The 17,375-nt window shown below is 35.6% G+C and overlaps 1 protein-coding gene across 4 annotated transcripts in view; it reads right to left on the reverse strand.

The window, feature by feature from the left end:
- DLG2 (discs large MAGUK scaffold protein 2) overlaps positions 1–17,375 on the reverse strand; it is a 1,033,555-nt gene that overhangs the window by 342,665 nt on the left and 673,515 nt on the right. For all 4 annotated transcript variants that reach the window (XM_035560441.2, XM_035560439.2, XM_050713151.1 and 1 more), the window contains one exon: positions 3,263–3,387. In XM_035560441.2, the coding sequence (XP_035416334.1) occupies positions 3,263–3,387 (125 nt within the window). The remainder of the gene's footprint in view (positions 1–3,262; positions 3,388–17,375) is intronic.

The following is a 17,375-nucleotide window of genomic DNA, read 5'->3' on the forward strand; positions in this document are numbered from 1 at the left end:
AAGCTGTTTTCCACAATGCCAAGCCCCCACCCTCTACCACAACTGTTACTCCTTCCCAGGTTCAGGAGGTTGTGTTTGCTTTTGTTGGACTTTGATGAAGCTACTATCTACTCTTCTGCTTGTCAGCCCATACATACATGTAAAAGATTTGCCAGGGTCTGCAGCATTAAGTCCATTTCTTGAAGGTCGCTTTCAGAATCTCTCTATTTGAGGAACTTCACTGAGCACAATTACATAAAAGGGACTTTATGTAAGATGAAGTAAAAGTGATTTTACAGGCTTTTATGATTTAAGAACAGGCAGTAGATTTAGAAGCCAGTTCAAACAGTCCACAATACTATGTAATATACAGTAATTGCAGGCAGAGTACGAGGCAAAAGTGGACACCAGAAAGTATATATATATATTTTCTGTAAATAAACACCAATCCCCCTTTCTCAGGGATTCAAATAGGACTTCTGCTAGGTACATGGATTATCGCCTTTCTCGATGGATGTTACTGCATGTCATTGAGCTGCTGTTCTTACTGAGTGGCCTTAGCTGATAAACTTGCCATTAAGTAAAATTATTTGTCATGTAAGTCAGCAGAAGCTGCCCCAGGATAGCTCTTCTCTTCAGTGGCATATCGGTAAAGATCACTGATACATACATTTTCAGGTGTTCGTGAGACATGACAGGATTGTTTCCTTGCTAGCATTGTAGCAAAGTGAAACCCACTTAGCAGATAAAACAAGGAAAGGAGGAATCTTCTCCTAGCAAAAACACTGTGAAATCAAATAAAATCTCGCCATCCCAAACCTTTCAAACTTGGAGTTTATATGCAAGTAGCTCTCTTGCATTCCAGACAGAAACTTTTCTTGGAAATCATGGTGAGGTCTTTTGAATGACTTCTGCCCTTACACTGTAAAATATTGAAAAAAAAAATATGTTCTATGACAGTGTGTCTGTTCAGCTTGTGTTTGAGTGTAAGATTGCGAAAGCCAAGTACAAATTCACATGTACTACACAAATTTTGAAGAGCCTGTGGGAAACTGAGGCAGGAAAAAAACACCTTTTGAGTGCTGAGTACAATACAGAGTTACTGGGGAGAAATTCCAGGTACTCTGTATCCCAGATACTCTATCTGGAATTGATACTGTGTGATATTCAGCTAAAAATTTAAGATTTTCTTATTATTGAGTGTAAAACCGACAGCATTAAGTCAATCCATTTTCCTAATGGTAGTTTTTAGAGACATATTTTTAATATGCCTACAGTTTTATTTGAAGTTAAAAAGTTCTGCTGATTGAATTTGATCTAATTGCATTCAGATATTCTGTACTAACGAGAGAAGAATTTGATGTAAATGAGTTCTGTTTACAAAAGAGAAGAGCAAAAATACCAAGCCGAATATATGTTTATCAAATATTTTTACTACTGTGGTTAAACTTGAATTATAATATTTCACTTCAAAATGCTAACAAATACTGTACTCTAAGACTATAATAATAGTCTTAGTAATAAGATAAACTTTTATTACAAAACACAAAGCTTTCCAGGTCTAATCTTAATATGGATTAATGAATTGCATTAGTACAATATCTTTTGTGGATTTAGAAGGTCTTCTTAAGACTTACAACACAGTAATTACCAAATAACCATGAGTTCAATTTACAGTAGTTAATTAGTAAAGCAATGAATTACAAAATACTTGATTTCATATAAAGATAGTAAGACAAAAAAAAACGATGTGTGTCTTCTTAATAGCTTAAACCAGAACAGCTTCCAAAAGTAATAAAAACTCTACTAAAAAGATATTATTTTTTGAAAGGAATTCTTTCTTATTTGTCGTAAAGTTTAAGACCCCCCTATGTTGTTTGTCATGTCATATTTGATAGCGTGATTTCCAAACATCTGCTTCCTGACACTGTTTTGCATGAAGCCCATCTGGCCCAAAGCAGACATTTACAATATAGATCACTATAGCTGAACTACTTGAATGCTCTTTTAAGATGTGATTCTTCTATCGTAGACATTGACTTTAGGATGTGATGTATGACAAAATAGAAATGCCTAGGTTTTTCTTCACTGACTGTTAGGGGACTCTAAGATGATTAGCTTAGATGTAGATTGCTGCACCTCAGTCACAAAGTTACATGAGATTATTTCTCCTCTCTTTGTCTACAATCTTATTTATATCATACACTCTTCAGGCACTGCCAATCACCCTGACTCCTTATCACTGTAACAGCAAAAATAACATTATTTTCCTAAAATGAATTACTAACCTAACATATGAAATATTCAAAGCTTCCTCTAAAAACTGACCAATTCCTCATACTTTTATTTTTGAATTAAAGGACAAGGCTTTCCAAAAATGTTTCTGTTACCATCTGGTCACATTTCATGAATTTTAGGCCATCTGTTTTTTGGCAAAGACTCCTAGAGGTCAGGTTCCAGTGCTGAGATCAAGAAAGCTTCAGAATTTTATCCGAAGTCTTTCCAGCTAAATTGCCTTTTTGCAGCATCAGCAAGCTTCACAACTGACATCTGACTGCCAGTCTCTGTGACAGACAGAAACCTTTCTGAATTAAGTCTGTAAGGAAAGAGAAGCACAAGTACTTTTGTGGTACATCTTGTTTAAGACACACACTACAATGTATTTGGGTACCACAATTTTCAAGTGATCTATGTGTTTACCTCAGAAGCTACAGCAAAAGAATACTCTGGAGGTGACTCAAAATACAGAACAGAGCCATTGCATCCTCACAGAGACAAAAAGAAAAAAAAAGTTTGGAAATGCAGATAAGCATACCTCACTGCTGCAGTCAAACAACAGGGAGCATCTACAAATAGCTACAGCTACTTAGGAATGGCTCTGTAGTTTGGGAAGTGTTGATAGCCTTAATATATAACATGAAAGCATAGCTCTTCGGTCATGAACATATAGTGATCAAGCAGAGAAGACTTTCTTGTTGATAATGACTTTTTCCTCCTCCTGTCCCCATCTCTCCTCTTGTACTAAATGAAATGACTGGTACAAAGATGGAGGTGGAACCAGCAAATGCCCCTTTATACAGGGCTTAACTAACCTTATCCCTTAACTAACTTTATTAGTATTTAAGCTACTTAACGCAGTTTTCCTACATTAGCAGAAAGGAGACTCTAGTCATGTCATTTACTCCCCCTGACCACATGAAAGACCCAGTTCACATTGGACTCTTAGAGGACAATTTATAATAATGTAGCATTTTGTTTCCAAACATCTCTAGACAGTTTTTACCTGAGTCTTCCATCCTCTGCTGCAGCTCCTCCTGGTATAATCTTAGTTATGAATATCCCAGGATCATCCCCAATGTGTGGGTTATCTGTTCCTCCAGCAATACTGAACCCCAGGCCAGAATTCCCCTGAAAAAGTAAAGAAAAGAAAATGCATCACCAGATGCTGGATTTCTACAGAACTTACTTGCAGTGCACAAGCAAAGTATCCTTGCTTCTTAAAGAGAGCATTTTATTTGGCAACACCGTACTTTCAGGTGGGTGACTCAGCCAGAAAAAAAAAGAAAAATAATTGTCAGTTAAAGAATAGAAGCTGCAAACACAAAGAACTCCCAGAGTTAATGGCAGAGTTAATGGATGCTTCTGCAGAAACAGGATTTGACCTAAATTTGTTTTCAAAAGCAGTCACAGAAATTAGCATCTGAACTCCAATATGAATTTATCCAAGTCAATGAGAGCTAGAGGCTAAAAACACTTCAGAGCTTTAAAAAGATGTTTAAAAAGCCCTTCATTTATAAATGGAAACAGTGAGTAACATTTAGCTCTGAAGTATTTTAGTACATCATTTTCTGTTGAAAAGAGATCGTTGTTCAGATTCACGTGCATTTATTTATTAAAAAAACAACCCACAGTATGTCTTTCATCCTACTGATTTGCTACGAGGAAATGTTTGAAATATTCATTATTAAGATCTATTCAATAATCCTATTTACTGTTACTGCTATTTATGACGATATCATGAGAAATAAGTTAGTATGCATGCACATACATACACACAAATGCAGCCATTATTTCTCACGTACAATTCTAACCAGCAATTCTAACCCATTTTTGGAAATACATTTAAGTTACTACACTTTTTCTATATAAATAAATATTAATCAGAGACATTCTTTTGAAATACAATAATACATTCAATGCAATACAATACTGGATGGAGTCTCCATCGTCCCAAAGTATTTTTACAATTAGGTATTTAGGCTTATCATAGTTGTACAGGACTACTGCTATTGCAAAATATGTCCAGTGTTGTGGTGCTGTGGATAAAATACATTCAGGGCACTGAAAGTATCTTTTTTTTTTTTCTTCACTGTTATTTCGTGCAGCATCTCAGATTACTGGTAATTGCTTTTCATCACTGCTGCTTGTGGACAGATATCTAGTTCAGTCCTAGTGATAAGAATTGCTACTAAAAACAGCAAATAGCACCTCTTTTGTTGTTGTTGTTTTGTTTTTAAAAAAATATATATTTGTTTTTAAACTGTAGTTCAGTTAGTAGGTCAGGCATGTGTACTTTGTGTATGAAAATCTGCATGTTGCCAGTGTGCCGTGTGTCAAATTCTCAGTTCTGTTATCAGTATTCTACATTTGGAAATGATGCAGTTCTCATTACTCAGGAGATGTCCGCAGAATCTGCAGCTCTGCTATCAGCATATAATTGTGAATAAATTTTCAGTACTGAACTAATTTATAATCCAAGGAGAAAGATTTAGAATTACACATATCTTAATGATGCTCAGGTAGCTATAATATGAAAAACATAACATTGTGTGTACATATAACACTTTCTCTATATTTTCTCTAGTGTTAATAAGTATCTCCAGGCCAGCATTATAAACCTATGACTTAATCTCTCTTTCATCATCGGGATCATCTCAGATTCAGGTTATTTTCTGTGCACTCAACTTAATCATACAGCGCACTCAACACCAACTTGCACTCTAAACAATATGACAAGAATAGTTTCCTGTAAGTTCTTCTATATGCCAAGTTGTTAATGAATTTAATCTTCCAACATATGAGAATGAAAAAAAAATGTATGCATACACACACTTCAGGAAGACCGGAACAAAAAACCTTAAAACAATGCTAAAACCAAGGACAAATTTCTAGAAGGTTTATTAGAATAAGCAGTATTTTATTTTTAAGAAAAAATAAAATCATTAAAATAAAATTATTGGTTTTACTTAAACTCCAAAGAGATTTTATAAGTATGCAATAATCTCTGCTTCTGAACAGAGATTGATTTCCAAGTCCCCAAAACTTACTCTTGAAGGGGAAAGAGGATGGCAGGGAGAAATGTTCATATAATTTTTAGTTGAATTGGGAACACAAATGACTGTATCATAAGAAAAGAGAGTGCCTCTAGAGCTTTATAAACTATCAAAGCTTGCCTGTTACGTGGGATGTGCTTACCTGCTACAGGTCTCCACATAAAGCTCATGAAAATTCTTACCAGGAAATAATTTTTCTGGAAAGGTTTCACACTTTCCCTGCACTCTCTTCCTCCTACTGTACTCTTTTCCATTAACTTTTTAGAGGGAGAAAATACAACAATACTGACTGTAAACAGCAAACTGCTACAGGAGAATCAGTGCTAGCCCTTAGTATTTATCCATAAATGTGCATCTGCTATACTGCAAGACTATTCTGATTCTGCCCCTTAGGAATAACATTTAAAAGAACAGGGCAGTGCTTCTCACTGGCACTTTTGTATCCAGAAAATTACAAGCAATTATTCAGGTTGCAGACCTTAACTTGATCAACAGGATATGCAAGCTGTCACACACTAGCTGGCTCAGCAGCTAGGTGTATCCCTTCAAGGCTTTCCTACACCAGGAAGTGAGTTGCAAAAGTTAAGAGCAATTAAACTTTTTTTTTTTTTTTTTTCCTCCCCACTGTAGTTTTTAAAGGGTCTTCAACGGCTACATAGACAAATCTGTCTTTGCATGGGGGCATTTCAGGTCATGGCCAACAAGGCTAAAAACATGCCTGCCATCACTCCTGGGTAACTGTCCTGTTAAGAGCCTTGGGTTGAAAAATAACAAATAGTTAAAACTCTTCTATTTCAGTTCTGAGCAGCAATGCTGATGTTTATGTTCCTCCCCTTTCCTCATGCTTTGCCCTGTCTTCCTAATGTACAGGTTCATCAGCATATGGTTGTTGTGATAAAAACTCATTGCAGTTAATGAACTGTAACCCCAAGTATCAATTAAGCACTGTCTATTAGCACAACCGTTCCTGAACCATTCTACAAGGGCTAGCTCCCCACCCTCTACTTTTTGCATTTTCTTTGTCCCCATCCCAGAAAAATAAAATATTTGTTCATTATCGTCACACCTTCCAAGCCTTTTCTAGGTGTATCTCTGTCTCCCAGACATTTTGTGTTTACCAATTAAAACATGTACAGTCATTCAGCCCAAAACAACAGCTGAACCATCACTTAGCCACTTAGCATTTTCCACAGTGGTATATTCATGCTTTCTCTCACACTGACTCTCATGTTTAGGAGTGATTCTCTATAAATACCTGTCATGTTAATTCACTGTCCTCCCCCTATTCGAAGCATTATTTTTATTGGATGCTTACAAGGAACAACGAGCTCAGAGCCTTGGTGATGGTGCTGATAAATGGTTTAATAAGAACAAATAACAGCTGATACAGACAAAAGAAGTTTTTAGGTCTAAATATTCTAAATATTCTTGCCTTTTTGATAGAATGGTTTTAGCCAAAAATCCCACAACATATCTGGGGGACTAAAAACTCTGAACAAGTCTCAGACAGATGTACCAACTTCAATGACATAGCTCAAACATGATTATTCATATGCCTAAATATATGTTTCCAGACCCAAATCATTTTATGTTCCATTTATATTAGCTGAATTCTCTCTTGACCTAAATATAGCCCTTTGTTCAAGTTCTCAATTGCTACTACTATAAAAACCTCATATAATTAGCTTCTGACTATACCCGGAAGACATGCATAAAATTACTCAGCAAAAGATGTACATATATATAAATATATATATTTTTAATTTCGGATTAGTTCCTTACTACCTTCCCCACCTCTTATTGCAAGGCCTCAGTCATGAGCACAGCCTGGCAAAAAGTGTAGCACCATACAACGCGTCCAGTTTGGCTCAAAGAATTACATTGCCTCAGTTTCTCAGCTTCTCTCTCTGCCCAACTTTACTTCTCAAACACAGAAACTTCTGTCAAACCACCAAATCAAAATAAAATAAATAATTAAATAAATCAAAATAAATAAATAAAATAAATAAAAATAAATAAATCAAAATAAAATAAATAAAATAAAATCAAAATAATTTCTCTCCAGCCCAGCCTGAGAGGCCTCTTGCCTGTTCTCATCTGAAGGGATGAGAATCAATCCTTCTTCTTAGGGTTTACTGCATAAGCCTACCGCCTTTGTGCCTTTCTCAGTCTGGGCTTTCCACCTCCATGAGGGTCAGCCAAGCTCTTTATAGCTCAGCCTGAGATTGGAAGAAACCTGGCCATAATTCTCCTGGCCCTGGAGGGGCAGACAACCTCTGCCAGAGACACAGTATCACTGTGGATGACTTGTGCTGTACCTTCTGCCAACACTGAAAGGCAACACTTAGGGTCAGAATAAGATGATGGATGATTCACATGCCAGGGAAAGAAAACAAAACTTGCAAGTTCTGGCCAGTTTGAATCTCTCCCCTCAAGACTTGTTAAACTGCCAACATAAAGATCACAAAAATAAAATGAGAATCCCCAGCAGGTAATGGTTTTGGGTAGCCAGAAGGCCATGAGACCCATTCTTCTTCTTACTTAGCCTCCCATCTTGAGTTCTTCTCCTTTCATGCACCACTGCAAGCAGCCATGCTGCATCTTTACAGGTTGCAGCATTTTTATTTTGTCACAGAGCAATCCTCAGAAGTACTTCACACTGACTTCTGTGGAAATATTTATGTTTCTACAAATGATCCTTTCCTTAATATGTCTCTTTTTTTTTTTTTTTCATTTTCTTATTCAGTCTGCCCCTTTGCATTAGAGCAGAGTTTGATTATGAATTATATAAAGTCATTTGATCTTTATTAATATCGCAGAAGAATAAATGCCCAAAACACAGAAATGAAATCAGATATGCACAAGGACAGACCGAGTTCTTCCCTAAATAAGGGCCACGTGTTTTGTATTTTAGCATACTAAATAGGCATACCACAATCATATATGAGTTGTTTTCCATTTTAATTTCATTTTTTTCATTATAATCAGTAAGATGACAGTAGAACTCAGTTTTTGACACCAGCTACAGAGAATCTTTCTGAATGACTTAATTACTTCAGTACTCCTGAAAGAACTTCTGATAATGTTCTGACGTGACATGATTTTGAAGCTCTCTGGCATTTAGGTTGGAAAAATAATAGACATGAACTGCACATTATTTATGTGACTGTTGCTGCAACCTCACCCTGTAGTGAAAGCATACCAAGACGCCTATTCCAGAGTCCATTAGTCCATCCAATACAGAATGAGGAACTGCATTTCCCAGAACAGACTCTAGAGGCTGAGAACTGTTTCAGGCTACAAGACATATTCCCACAGCCTCTATTCCTGAAATGATTGTCATGCTTGTATTATTATTATTATTATTGTTATTATTACTTATAGTTTTAAAGGAGCCATTTTGCTGTTAAGGAACATAAGTCAGATTCTATGAAATCTGTAATGTGCTGAACTAGGCAAATAGCAAACAAATAGAAATATGTAAACAAAACACTTGACACAAGCCTGCAAAGCTTTGCACTGGTTTAAAGGGGAGGCATTGCCAAGTAAGGATGTCAAGTCCTTGGTACAAGATTTTTTTCCTGCTTCTCAGCAAATTTATATCCAAACACAGCATCACGGAAATGTATGATGACTCTTCCACTAGGTCCTCAGAAATCCTGCTTATCAGTACAGAGGAAATACAGGGGTCAGAGCACACATTGGTGGAAAAAGCATTCAATCTGTTCATGGGACCATGTAAAAGAGAATCAAAACTCTTGACACTCGCTAACTTTGTGATCATGCGCTTGTTGCTGTTTCTTTGGGGAAAGTTTTATTGATTGGAGAAAGGAGAGAAGAGGAGAGGAAAAAGAAAAAGGAAAGGACAATAATAATATACATATGCAAAGCGCTGCAAAGTTTTGAATGAAAATGATAGGGCAAAAAATGGCTAATTACAGAATAAATAACTCGATCTGATTTGTAATCTTGCAATAATTGTTCTGTTTCCCTATAAAATTCTGAGACTTTAAAAAGAAAATCTTCTTTTGCCAAACCACATGTTCATAAGAAGCAGAATTTTATGTATTAAAGAAAACATAACCAGGAACACACTGCCTAATTTGTTTATTCTTGACAGGGTAAGTATTTCTAAGTTTCTCTCAGGATTTTTTGTTTGTTTGTTTGTTTGTTTTTTTCTTTTCCCTGCTGGCTTCCTACTTTTACTCTGACGTTCACAGACAAATATATGGAATGCTCTTCTCTCTCAGAGTTTTTACAGATGGCTTAAAGTATGAATTGCTGACTAAATTGGCAGGTTTTATCAGAGCAAGTTTAGTCAAGAGAAAGCTCACAAAATGATAGCTGACTCATTCCTAAATACATGTCTTTTTTTGTCTCCATTTATTACATCTTCAAAGGACCCTATCAACTTTGTTATTTGATACTCCATAAAAAGTTGTCTGCTGAATTTAACAAAGAATGAGAAGTAGCCTTCAGTGTTTTAAGAGCACCATTGGCCTATAGGTTTAGTAAACCCTTTCCTTTCTAACCAATGCTATTTTTCTCTCATTTATGCAAAAATTTCAAAACACTTTAATATACAAATTTAAATTTTGTCCTCTGAAGTCAGTATCACATTTGACAGAATTTCAGAATTTGACATAGATACATCAAAATCCTAAAGCTTTTCAGCTTTGGTTGCTACATAAATTCATTCAAGGCACCTTCTCACTCTGTGTAAGTACTCCACATTTTTCTGACTGTGATGTTGGCTTAGGAATTATTTATTTTTGTTAAAAAGGAGAAAGATTTTCTTGTTTTTCTTTTTTAAACAAGTAAATGTTGCTGCAAGGAAATGTTCATTCACAAACTACTCCTGAGACTATTTCAGGTGGTGGAAAAACTGTGGGAAACTCTGTGACAAATAACTTGAAAATTGACTTTTTATTTATTTTAATAAGCTGTATCACTCTGTACTCATTTTTAATTTTTACATTTCTGTTTAAGTGCAGTCACATTTCTGAATCCTTACAAAAAGTAAAATATGAACCTAATACTACAGCTGTTCAAAACAGTTTGGCTGGAAAACTCAGAAATTTTTTTGTTGTGTCCAAAATTCATCTCTCACAGAGTACCTTTTTAATATCAAAACCAGATTTTACAAAATAGTAGTACATGAATCCTGGCTAAGACTGCTGCCAGATTTGGTTCCACTTAGGGTTCTTCCCTCAGGGTACTTCAGTTTCAAATGAAATAAACAAAACAAAACACCTTCTCCCATGAGACAAAAGAATTAACACCTTCTTGCATAAACCACATTCTCCCTTCTTTTACAGGATTAGGTTTCTCTCAGTACTACTCAACACTGTGAGTAAGCAAAAGCTGAGAATAAACCAGCCTTACAAAACTGGGGGTGGTTGTTGTGTATTTGTAGCAAGAGACAGGGCAAATAAACAAACATTTAAGGACTGTGAGGACTAGTGTTAATCAAGAATCAATCAAGTTAATCAATCCCTTCAAATGAGACAAATGATTGAAAACTCTGATCGTAATTGATGGTCATGGGATGAATTGATACAAACCAGGATTAGCTGTTGCTCTGAAATAGTCTTTGATATGCTTTCTCTTTTCCTCTGTACTACAGCAGATAAATTTACTTAATTTGACACCCAAGATGGTTATATGGAGTGACTACCATTGGCTATAACAAGCTTAAGAAGAGAGCAACCTTTGGAGATAGCTGAAAAGATCAGTGGATGCTAATTACGTCTCATTGGGTGCTTATTATGTCTGTAATGTCTGTAGATGTTGTTCAATGATATTTTTCTCCACAAAGTACTTCTCAACTGAAACATACAGCTTCCCTTTATCCAACAGTGAAGTGATACAGGACTTTTTCTGTCTATCACTCAGCCATAAGGATGCAGATTATACTTAGCAGGGGTATTTCACCCATCAGCCAACAATGCCCAGTTCAACAGCACAAAGCCACAATGCAAACAACAGCTGAACAAGTTAATGTTTCATGCCAGAACAGGTGATTTTGTAATATGCAAAATACTTCCATCTAATACAGGATTTTGATAGAACATGTATATACAACCCTACTACTCAAGGTTCTAGGATTCTTATCTGGACTTCTCACAACCCAGTATTTACACTATCATTATTTTTATACTCTGAAGAAAGAGTTATACATGCTAAATTACCAGACCATTTCCTGCCTTTCAGTATGTGATTGTTTAGCTATCTCCCATTCTAATACACCTTTCTAATCCTGCCAAACCTGGGGAACCTGATAGGAAAAAAGACTTAAATCATTTCAGCAGTTTTCAGTATTTGCACATTCCATCCTATACTGTACTTTTCTTCTACTGTGTTTTATACAAAACTGAAGTTCTAAAAGCCTAAACATCAAAGCCACTTTTCTGTCTCATTCAGAGAACAAGGATATTTGCATATTTATCCGAGTAGTGTTGAACTCTTTTGTACTTTCAAATCTACTCAAGAGTAACATAATTCATGAAATTCTCACTTCTCCCACGTATGCTGGCATGCTCCCCAGAGTCGGAGTTTTGAGACTCCATAGTTATATTACGCTCCATATGGTACAGATTTTCATCCCTCACAGTGCCATTTGTTGTTTTCAAGCCCCTTATCAGGGTCAGCACATTCATTATAAAACCACAATACACACGACTACAACTGCCTCCTTCGTTTACTCTCACTTGTTATCAGTAGAGGAATATTGTTCTCTCAGCTCTGCCCAGGTGAAGTACAGCCTTCAGGAGGGAGAGTTTTGAAAAGGAAACAAAGGATTTTTATTTTTCATAATATGTGTAAAATGTACAGCTCTGTAGAACAGCAAATCTAGACCAGGAATGAAGCCACTACCAAAAAAACAAACAAACAAACAACAAAAAAAAACCCTAGTGTATCCTATGTCAATCTTTGTATACAGACTGATACTGATGCAAAAAGATAGATATGAACTCTCTTCAGGTTTGGTTTTCAAGACCTAAGAATTTCAGACCTTCCTTCCTTCCTTTAAAGGGACATAAGGAAATAAGATTTTTTCCTTTAACTAAATGAAAAAAAAAAAAAAAGGCACTAAACCCACCAAATAGTAATAATAATAATAAAAGGAATCAGGAACTCCCTCTTCTAAGTTGAAAAAGCTTTAAATAATGGATACTGCTGTATAAGATTTCCCCTATGACAAAGAAGAATGTCACCACCCCTCTTCTGTATCTCTACTAAGTGCACATTAACAGCTTCTGAGCTGTGACAAATGTGCATGCCTACTTTTTTTTTTCTTTTTTTTTCAATATGCTTCTTGTCCTACTTCAATATTCTGTGTAGGGATGTTTTTCCTCACCTTCATGGAGGCATCATGACCTTGCCTATTCTCTCATACAGAAAAATAGGCACCATACATCCTCTTTTAGTTAGATGCATACAGTGAAAGCAAACAAATGTCACAGAAAACACAATCTGATGACTAGCTGAAAAGTAGTAGGGGAGAAAACTAAATATCACAAAGGTTTTGTCAAAACACGGATGCACATTCTTTGGAAGAGCAGAACTCTGCTTCTAGGGAGTGAAAGGTTTCAGTTCACTTGAAAAAATCTTTGTTTTATTGTGTCACTCCAGGTTAGCACTAGACTTCTCATCAGCCATATCCTGAGAGCTTTCTGAACTCCCAGGACTCCACAATCAAAGTGAAAAAAATCAGATCAAGGAAAGGAAAGCACTCACTAAGTGATAATAGTAACTAGACATAAGGAAAAATAGCAGTAAGAATAGAACACTAACAAGAATTGGAAGAATAGCAAAACTAGCTTTGAAAACTTTGACATGATCATCACTGAAGTTTTCACAATGCAATTACTTGCAAAAACTGAGGAAATTAAGGGTTGTTTAAATGCTTGTAAGCCTGTGACAGAGGTAGGCAGTCACGTTTGAACAAGGACTTAGGAAACAAAAAAATGAGTTTAGTGAAGCTATGGAAACCAACTAGGTTTCACCACATAGTGCTAGCAATTAAAAGGAAATGAAGAGAAGGAACTTAGTTCCTCTCTAAAGGATGACACACCTCTAATCCCATTGTGCTGATAATTCACTGCTATACAAAGAGAAGTTGAAAACCCCAGTGGGTGTCTTGAGAGTATGTGGAAACCCAACACTTTTCTTGGTTAAACCAGTTTGTAGCTTGAAGTCTTTTTGTTGAAAAACTGTTGTGTATCTAAATGGATTTACCTGCACAGATTGCTCTAGTAAGATAGCTCTGTAAAGTACTTGGGGAATTTGAGATACCTTGAATATGAAAGTTGCTGGAATAAGCCCAAGTTCTAAGCTATTCTCTAAGCTACTGTTCTTTTCCTTTTGATTGTCATATCCACAAATATGAAATGAGTATATAGATTTGTTCTCACCTTCCAATTTAATTATTTTAGCATTTTTAACATATTTAGCCCAAAGATTTATTCTAGTGAAATACATATATGGTTAACCATCTAGATTAAAATTCTGGAATGTTTACATCCTTTACAAAATGTTGATAATCTTTTCTCTCCAACGATTATTCAATCCAGCATCAAAGGCAAAATAAATGAATGAGTAAAACTCTTAATTTGCTTCTTTATGCAAAATCATGAACTTCAGGGCATGTAATCTGGAAGAAAAAGCAAAAGTATTAATGAACTAAAAGGCCCTTAAGGCTTTCAAGTTCAAGCACAAATCCTAATGGCAAATGACTGAATATTCTTGCTATTGCATCACTTACCTTTCCATCATTGCACTACTCTGGTGGCTATGCACACAGACTTTAGCATTGACACAGCTTTTAATACAAATTAAAGCAAGCTTTTGAAATACTTTCCTATTCTGAGTAACACTTATGACTTTTGTTTCAGGTCCCATGATGCTCAGCTGTTTCACTGAGAAGAAACACAAAGAACAAAAAATAACATAAAATGCAAGTCATTGTTTTTCAGAGATATAGATCTAAACCTTACATTTTTTCCCAATTTTGTCCTAATCCTATTTTAATGTAACATTTCATTTCAGTGACCATTTTGGTTTTTATTCTCAGCAAACTTGACCATATATGACCCTAAGCAGTCCAACATAGCTTCAAAAGTGTCTGCTTTTGAGCAGGATCTTAGACTAGATGACCTCCACAAATACCTTCCATCGTGAATTATTCTTGGCTTTTATTAAATTCTAGTGTCACAAATATTATATATTTTTTTCAAAATCTGCTTTCAAGCTTAGAATATTTTGGTCACTAAAAACTCCCTTCTGAATTTTATCTTAAAAATTATACGATAGTTAAAGATTCTGCATGGACATGTACCTAAAAAAAGTCCTGTACCTTGAATAACTTTCACACACTTCTTTGAAAGTAAGCAGGTTAGTTTTGTCACATGAGAAATGCACAATAGCTATCCCTTTACATTAGAAACATCAATTTTATGTGTGTCCCTCTGAAAGGAAGAAGTGAAGAGCAGTCTTTAACAAGGTGTCTGTCTGTAAAACCTAGTTAAAAACATTCCCACCCTTCTAGAAATTGCCTGAGGTAAGATTCACTGTTCCTTTACTTATATCAATACTTTCATGAAGCTTGGTTAGGTTATGAACACATTTTGCATATATAGATAAATAAATGTACAGAGTACAGTGTAACAGAACTAGACTGCTCTTCCTTACAATATTCCTATAATAACTTGTAATATCAGATATTATTTTTGTTGGAAATTCAAAGAAACTCTAAATTCTCCTGTACTATTACAGATTTGTGTCATGGTAATGAATCATATTAAGTCACATTAAAAATAACTAGGATAAGTTAATAGCAATATTCAAGCTAAATAACATTATTTCAAAGGAAACTGTGGAAATAGAAAGTCCTCTCTTCCCCAGCTTTACAGATGTCACTTTCGCCTCTTTGAAGGTGGTAGGAAGAGAGGCTGAGGAACAGATGAGTCTAGACTGAGATTCCTACCATACAAACGAAAGTTAGATGAATTAGAATTCGGCCAAAATTCTTTTTAAGAAGAAAAGCAAAAGACAACCAAGTCTCAAAACCCCTAATCATTTCTACCTGGTATTAGACTCTCTATGGAAAGATCACAGCCTGAGATGCCTCTGGGTCGAGGCTATGTGGCTCACACATGTAAGCCTATTCAAGGGCAGCAATGACAAGTTTGACAAGTGGAATTTTTACAAAAATCATCCTATTCATATTGCTGTCTGAGAAAATATCAGTATTTCAAAATAAGCAGCCACGCTATAAGTATATCCTTTTAAAACCCACCTTTTATCTGAATTTCTAACACATTATGTGTAGTTTACCTAGTATTAGCAGTAGTTTTCCTGTCACTAGAGGCCTATTTTTGCTGATTCATTTTAGGAGTAGCACTCTAAGAAGTTAACCTGAAATTCCTGTTGTTGGTATTTCTTCTGTGTTCCTGCAATGGATTCCACACACATTCCCCTGACAGTAAAATGCAAAATAAATGTATTTAATGCAAAAAGAAAAGCTAGAAGAATTAGCTCTTCAGAAAGGGAAAGAGCCTCTGAGTGTACACCTTAGCAATGCAAATTTGAAATTTTACTTATAAAACACTCACTGAAAAATAAACAGTATGCTCCTGATACTACAGCCTTCTAAATTAACTTTACTTTTCAATGGTACTGGATAAATTCAGAGAAAGAAGCAATTTCAGTAGAGAGAAGGGGATTACTAATTCAGCATTTGTGAGCATCTCTAGAAGTGAAACTTTCCCTCTCTCTTTTTTTTTTTTTATTATAAGCATTCACATTAATTATTGTCATTTCAGGGCTTTTTAATTCCCATACCTCCTCCTAAAGAGGAGGCATTTCTCTTGCCCCCTTCAGAGCTACTGAACTGCAGTGGGTTTTGAAGCAGGGTACTGAACATCACTCTACTGACATCCTAGAATCCTCATGAATAACACCAACAGAGTGCATTGACCTGTAAGAATGAGGTAAGATTAACGTCTTTTTTGCATGATTGTACGTTTTTGGAAAAAAAAAAAGAAAAAGGTGGCATCCATTTTACCTGGTTTCCAAAATATGTTCAGTAGAACATCTTCAATTAGGGTAGGCACACTACATGCCCTCTATCTACACTGTATAGAAAGAGACACTTCTGCAGTGCAATTCATCAACATGCAAATTGGTGCAAGTCAAAATGTTTCACATACATTTATCAGTTGCAATCAACCTTCATTTAATAGTTTCTTAGTCCTGGCATGCAATTTGTGCTCTAAAATGAGAGAGAAAATTGAGGTAAGAAAGGGTGTTAAAAAGCAAGAAAGAGAGAGAATGAGATGAGAATAACCAGCAGCTCAGTGATGAAGAACTCATCGGAGCTGCCAAACTTGAACCGAAATACCGCCCTGGAACAGACACCACTGGGGCTTCCATTTCAAAGGAGTGCCTTAATCAACAAGCACACCATCTCTGATCTAATGAATATATAATTGTATATTCAAAGTGGAACAGGTCCAACAGGAGAAAGACACACCTCATCAAATCTAGGCATTCATCATAGACAAATTCCTGCTATACATCGGGCAGAAGAGGCATGTCAACCCCATTTTCCCACACATTGGATAAGTATTTTTATCATGATTATGAATCCTTTCCCTGTCACTTTACATATTTCCCCCAAGGAAATTTATGAAAGGTATCAATTTTTTACCAGTGTGCAGTGGAGGCAGGAAAAAAATAGATAACTTTGTGATATAACATTTCACATCAAGCTCTCATCCTGCTGTCAGTGGTATATGGGTAACTTGGTTGGCTTTTCCCAAGATTCCATCTGCAAATTCACTACAGAAATTGTATGTATAATCAAAAAAAAAGATTTAACATAAGGAACTTGCATTGTTTGTACTCATGCATGTTAAATATTTATCTTTACCTTTTCAGGTTTGTTTAAAACCTTATTCAAAGCACAAACATGGTTATTTTAAGCATCAAATATCTTTCCATTCCCATGTCTGATTATGAAAAGCATCAACTTAATCTGAAGACAAATATACATTAATG

The sequence above is a fragment of the Cygnus atratus genome, chromosome 1 (genome assembly GCF_013377495.2).
Source record: "Cygnus atratus isolate AKBS03 ecotype Queensland, Australia chromosome 1, CAtr_DNAZoo_HiC_assembly, whole genome shotgun sequence".
In the NCBI taxonomy this organism is placed as follows: domain Eukaryota; kingdom Metazoa; phylum Chordata; class Aves; order Anseriformes; family Anatidae; genus Cygnus; species Cygnus atratus.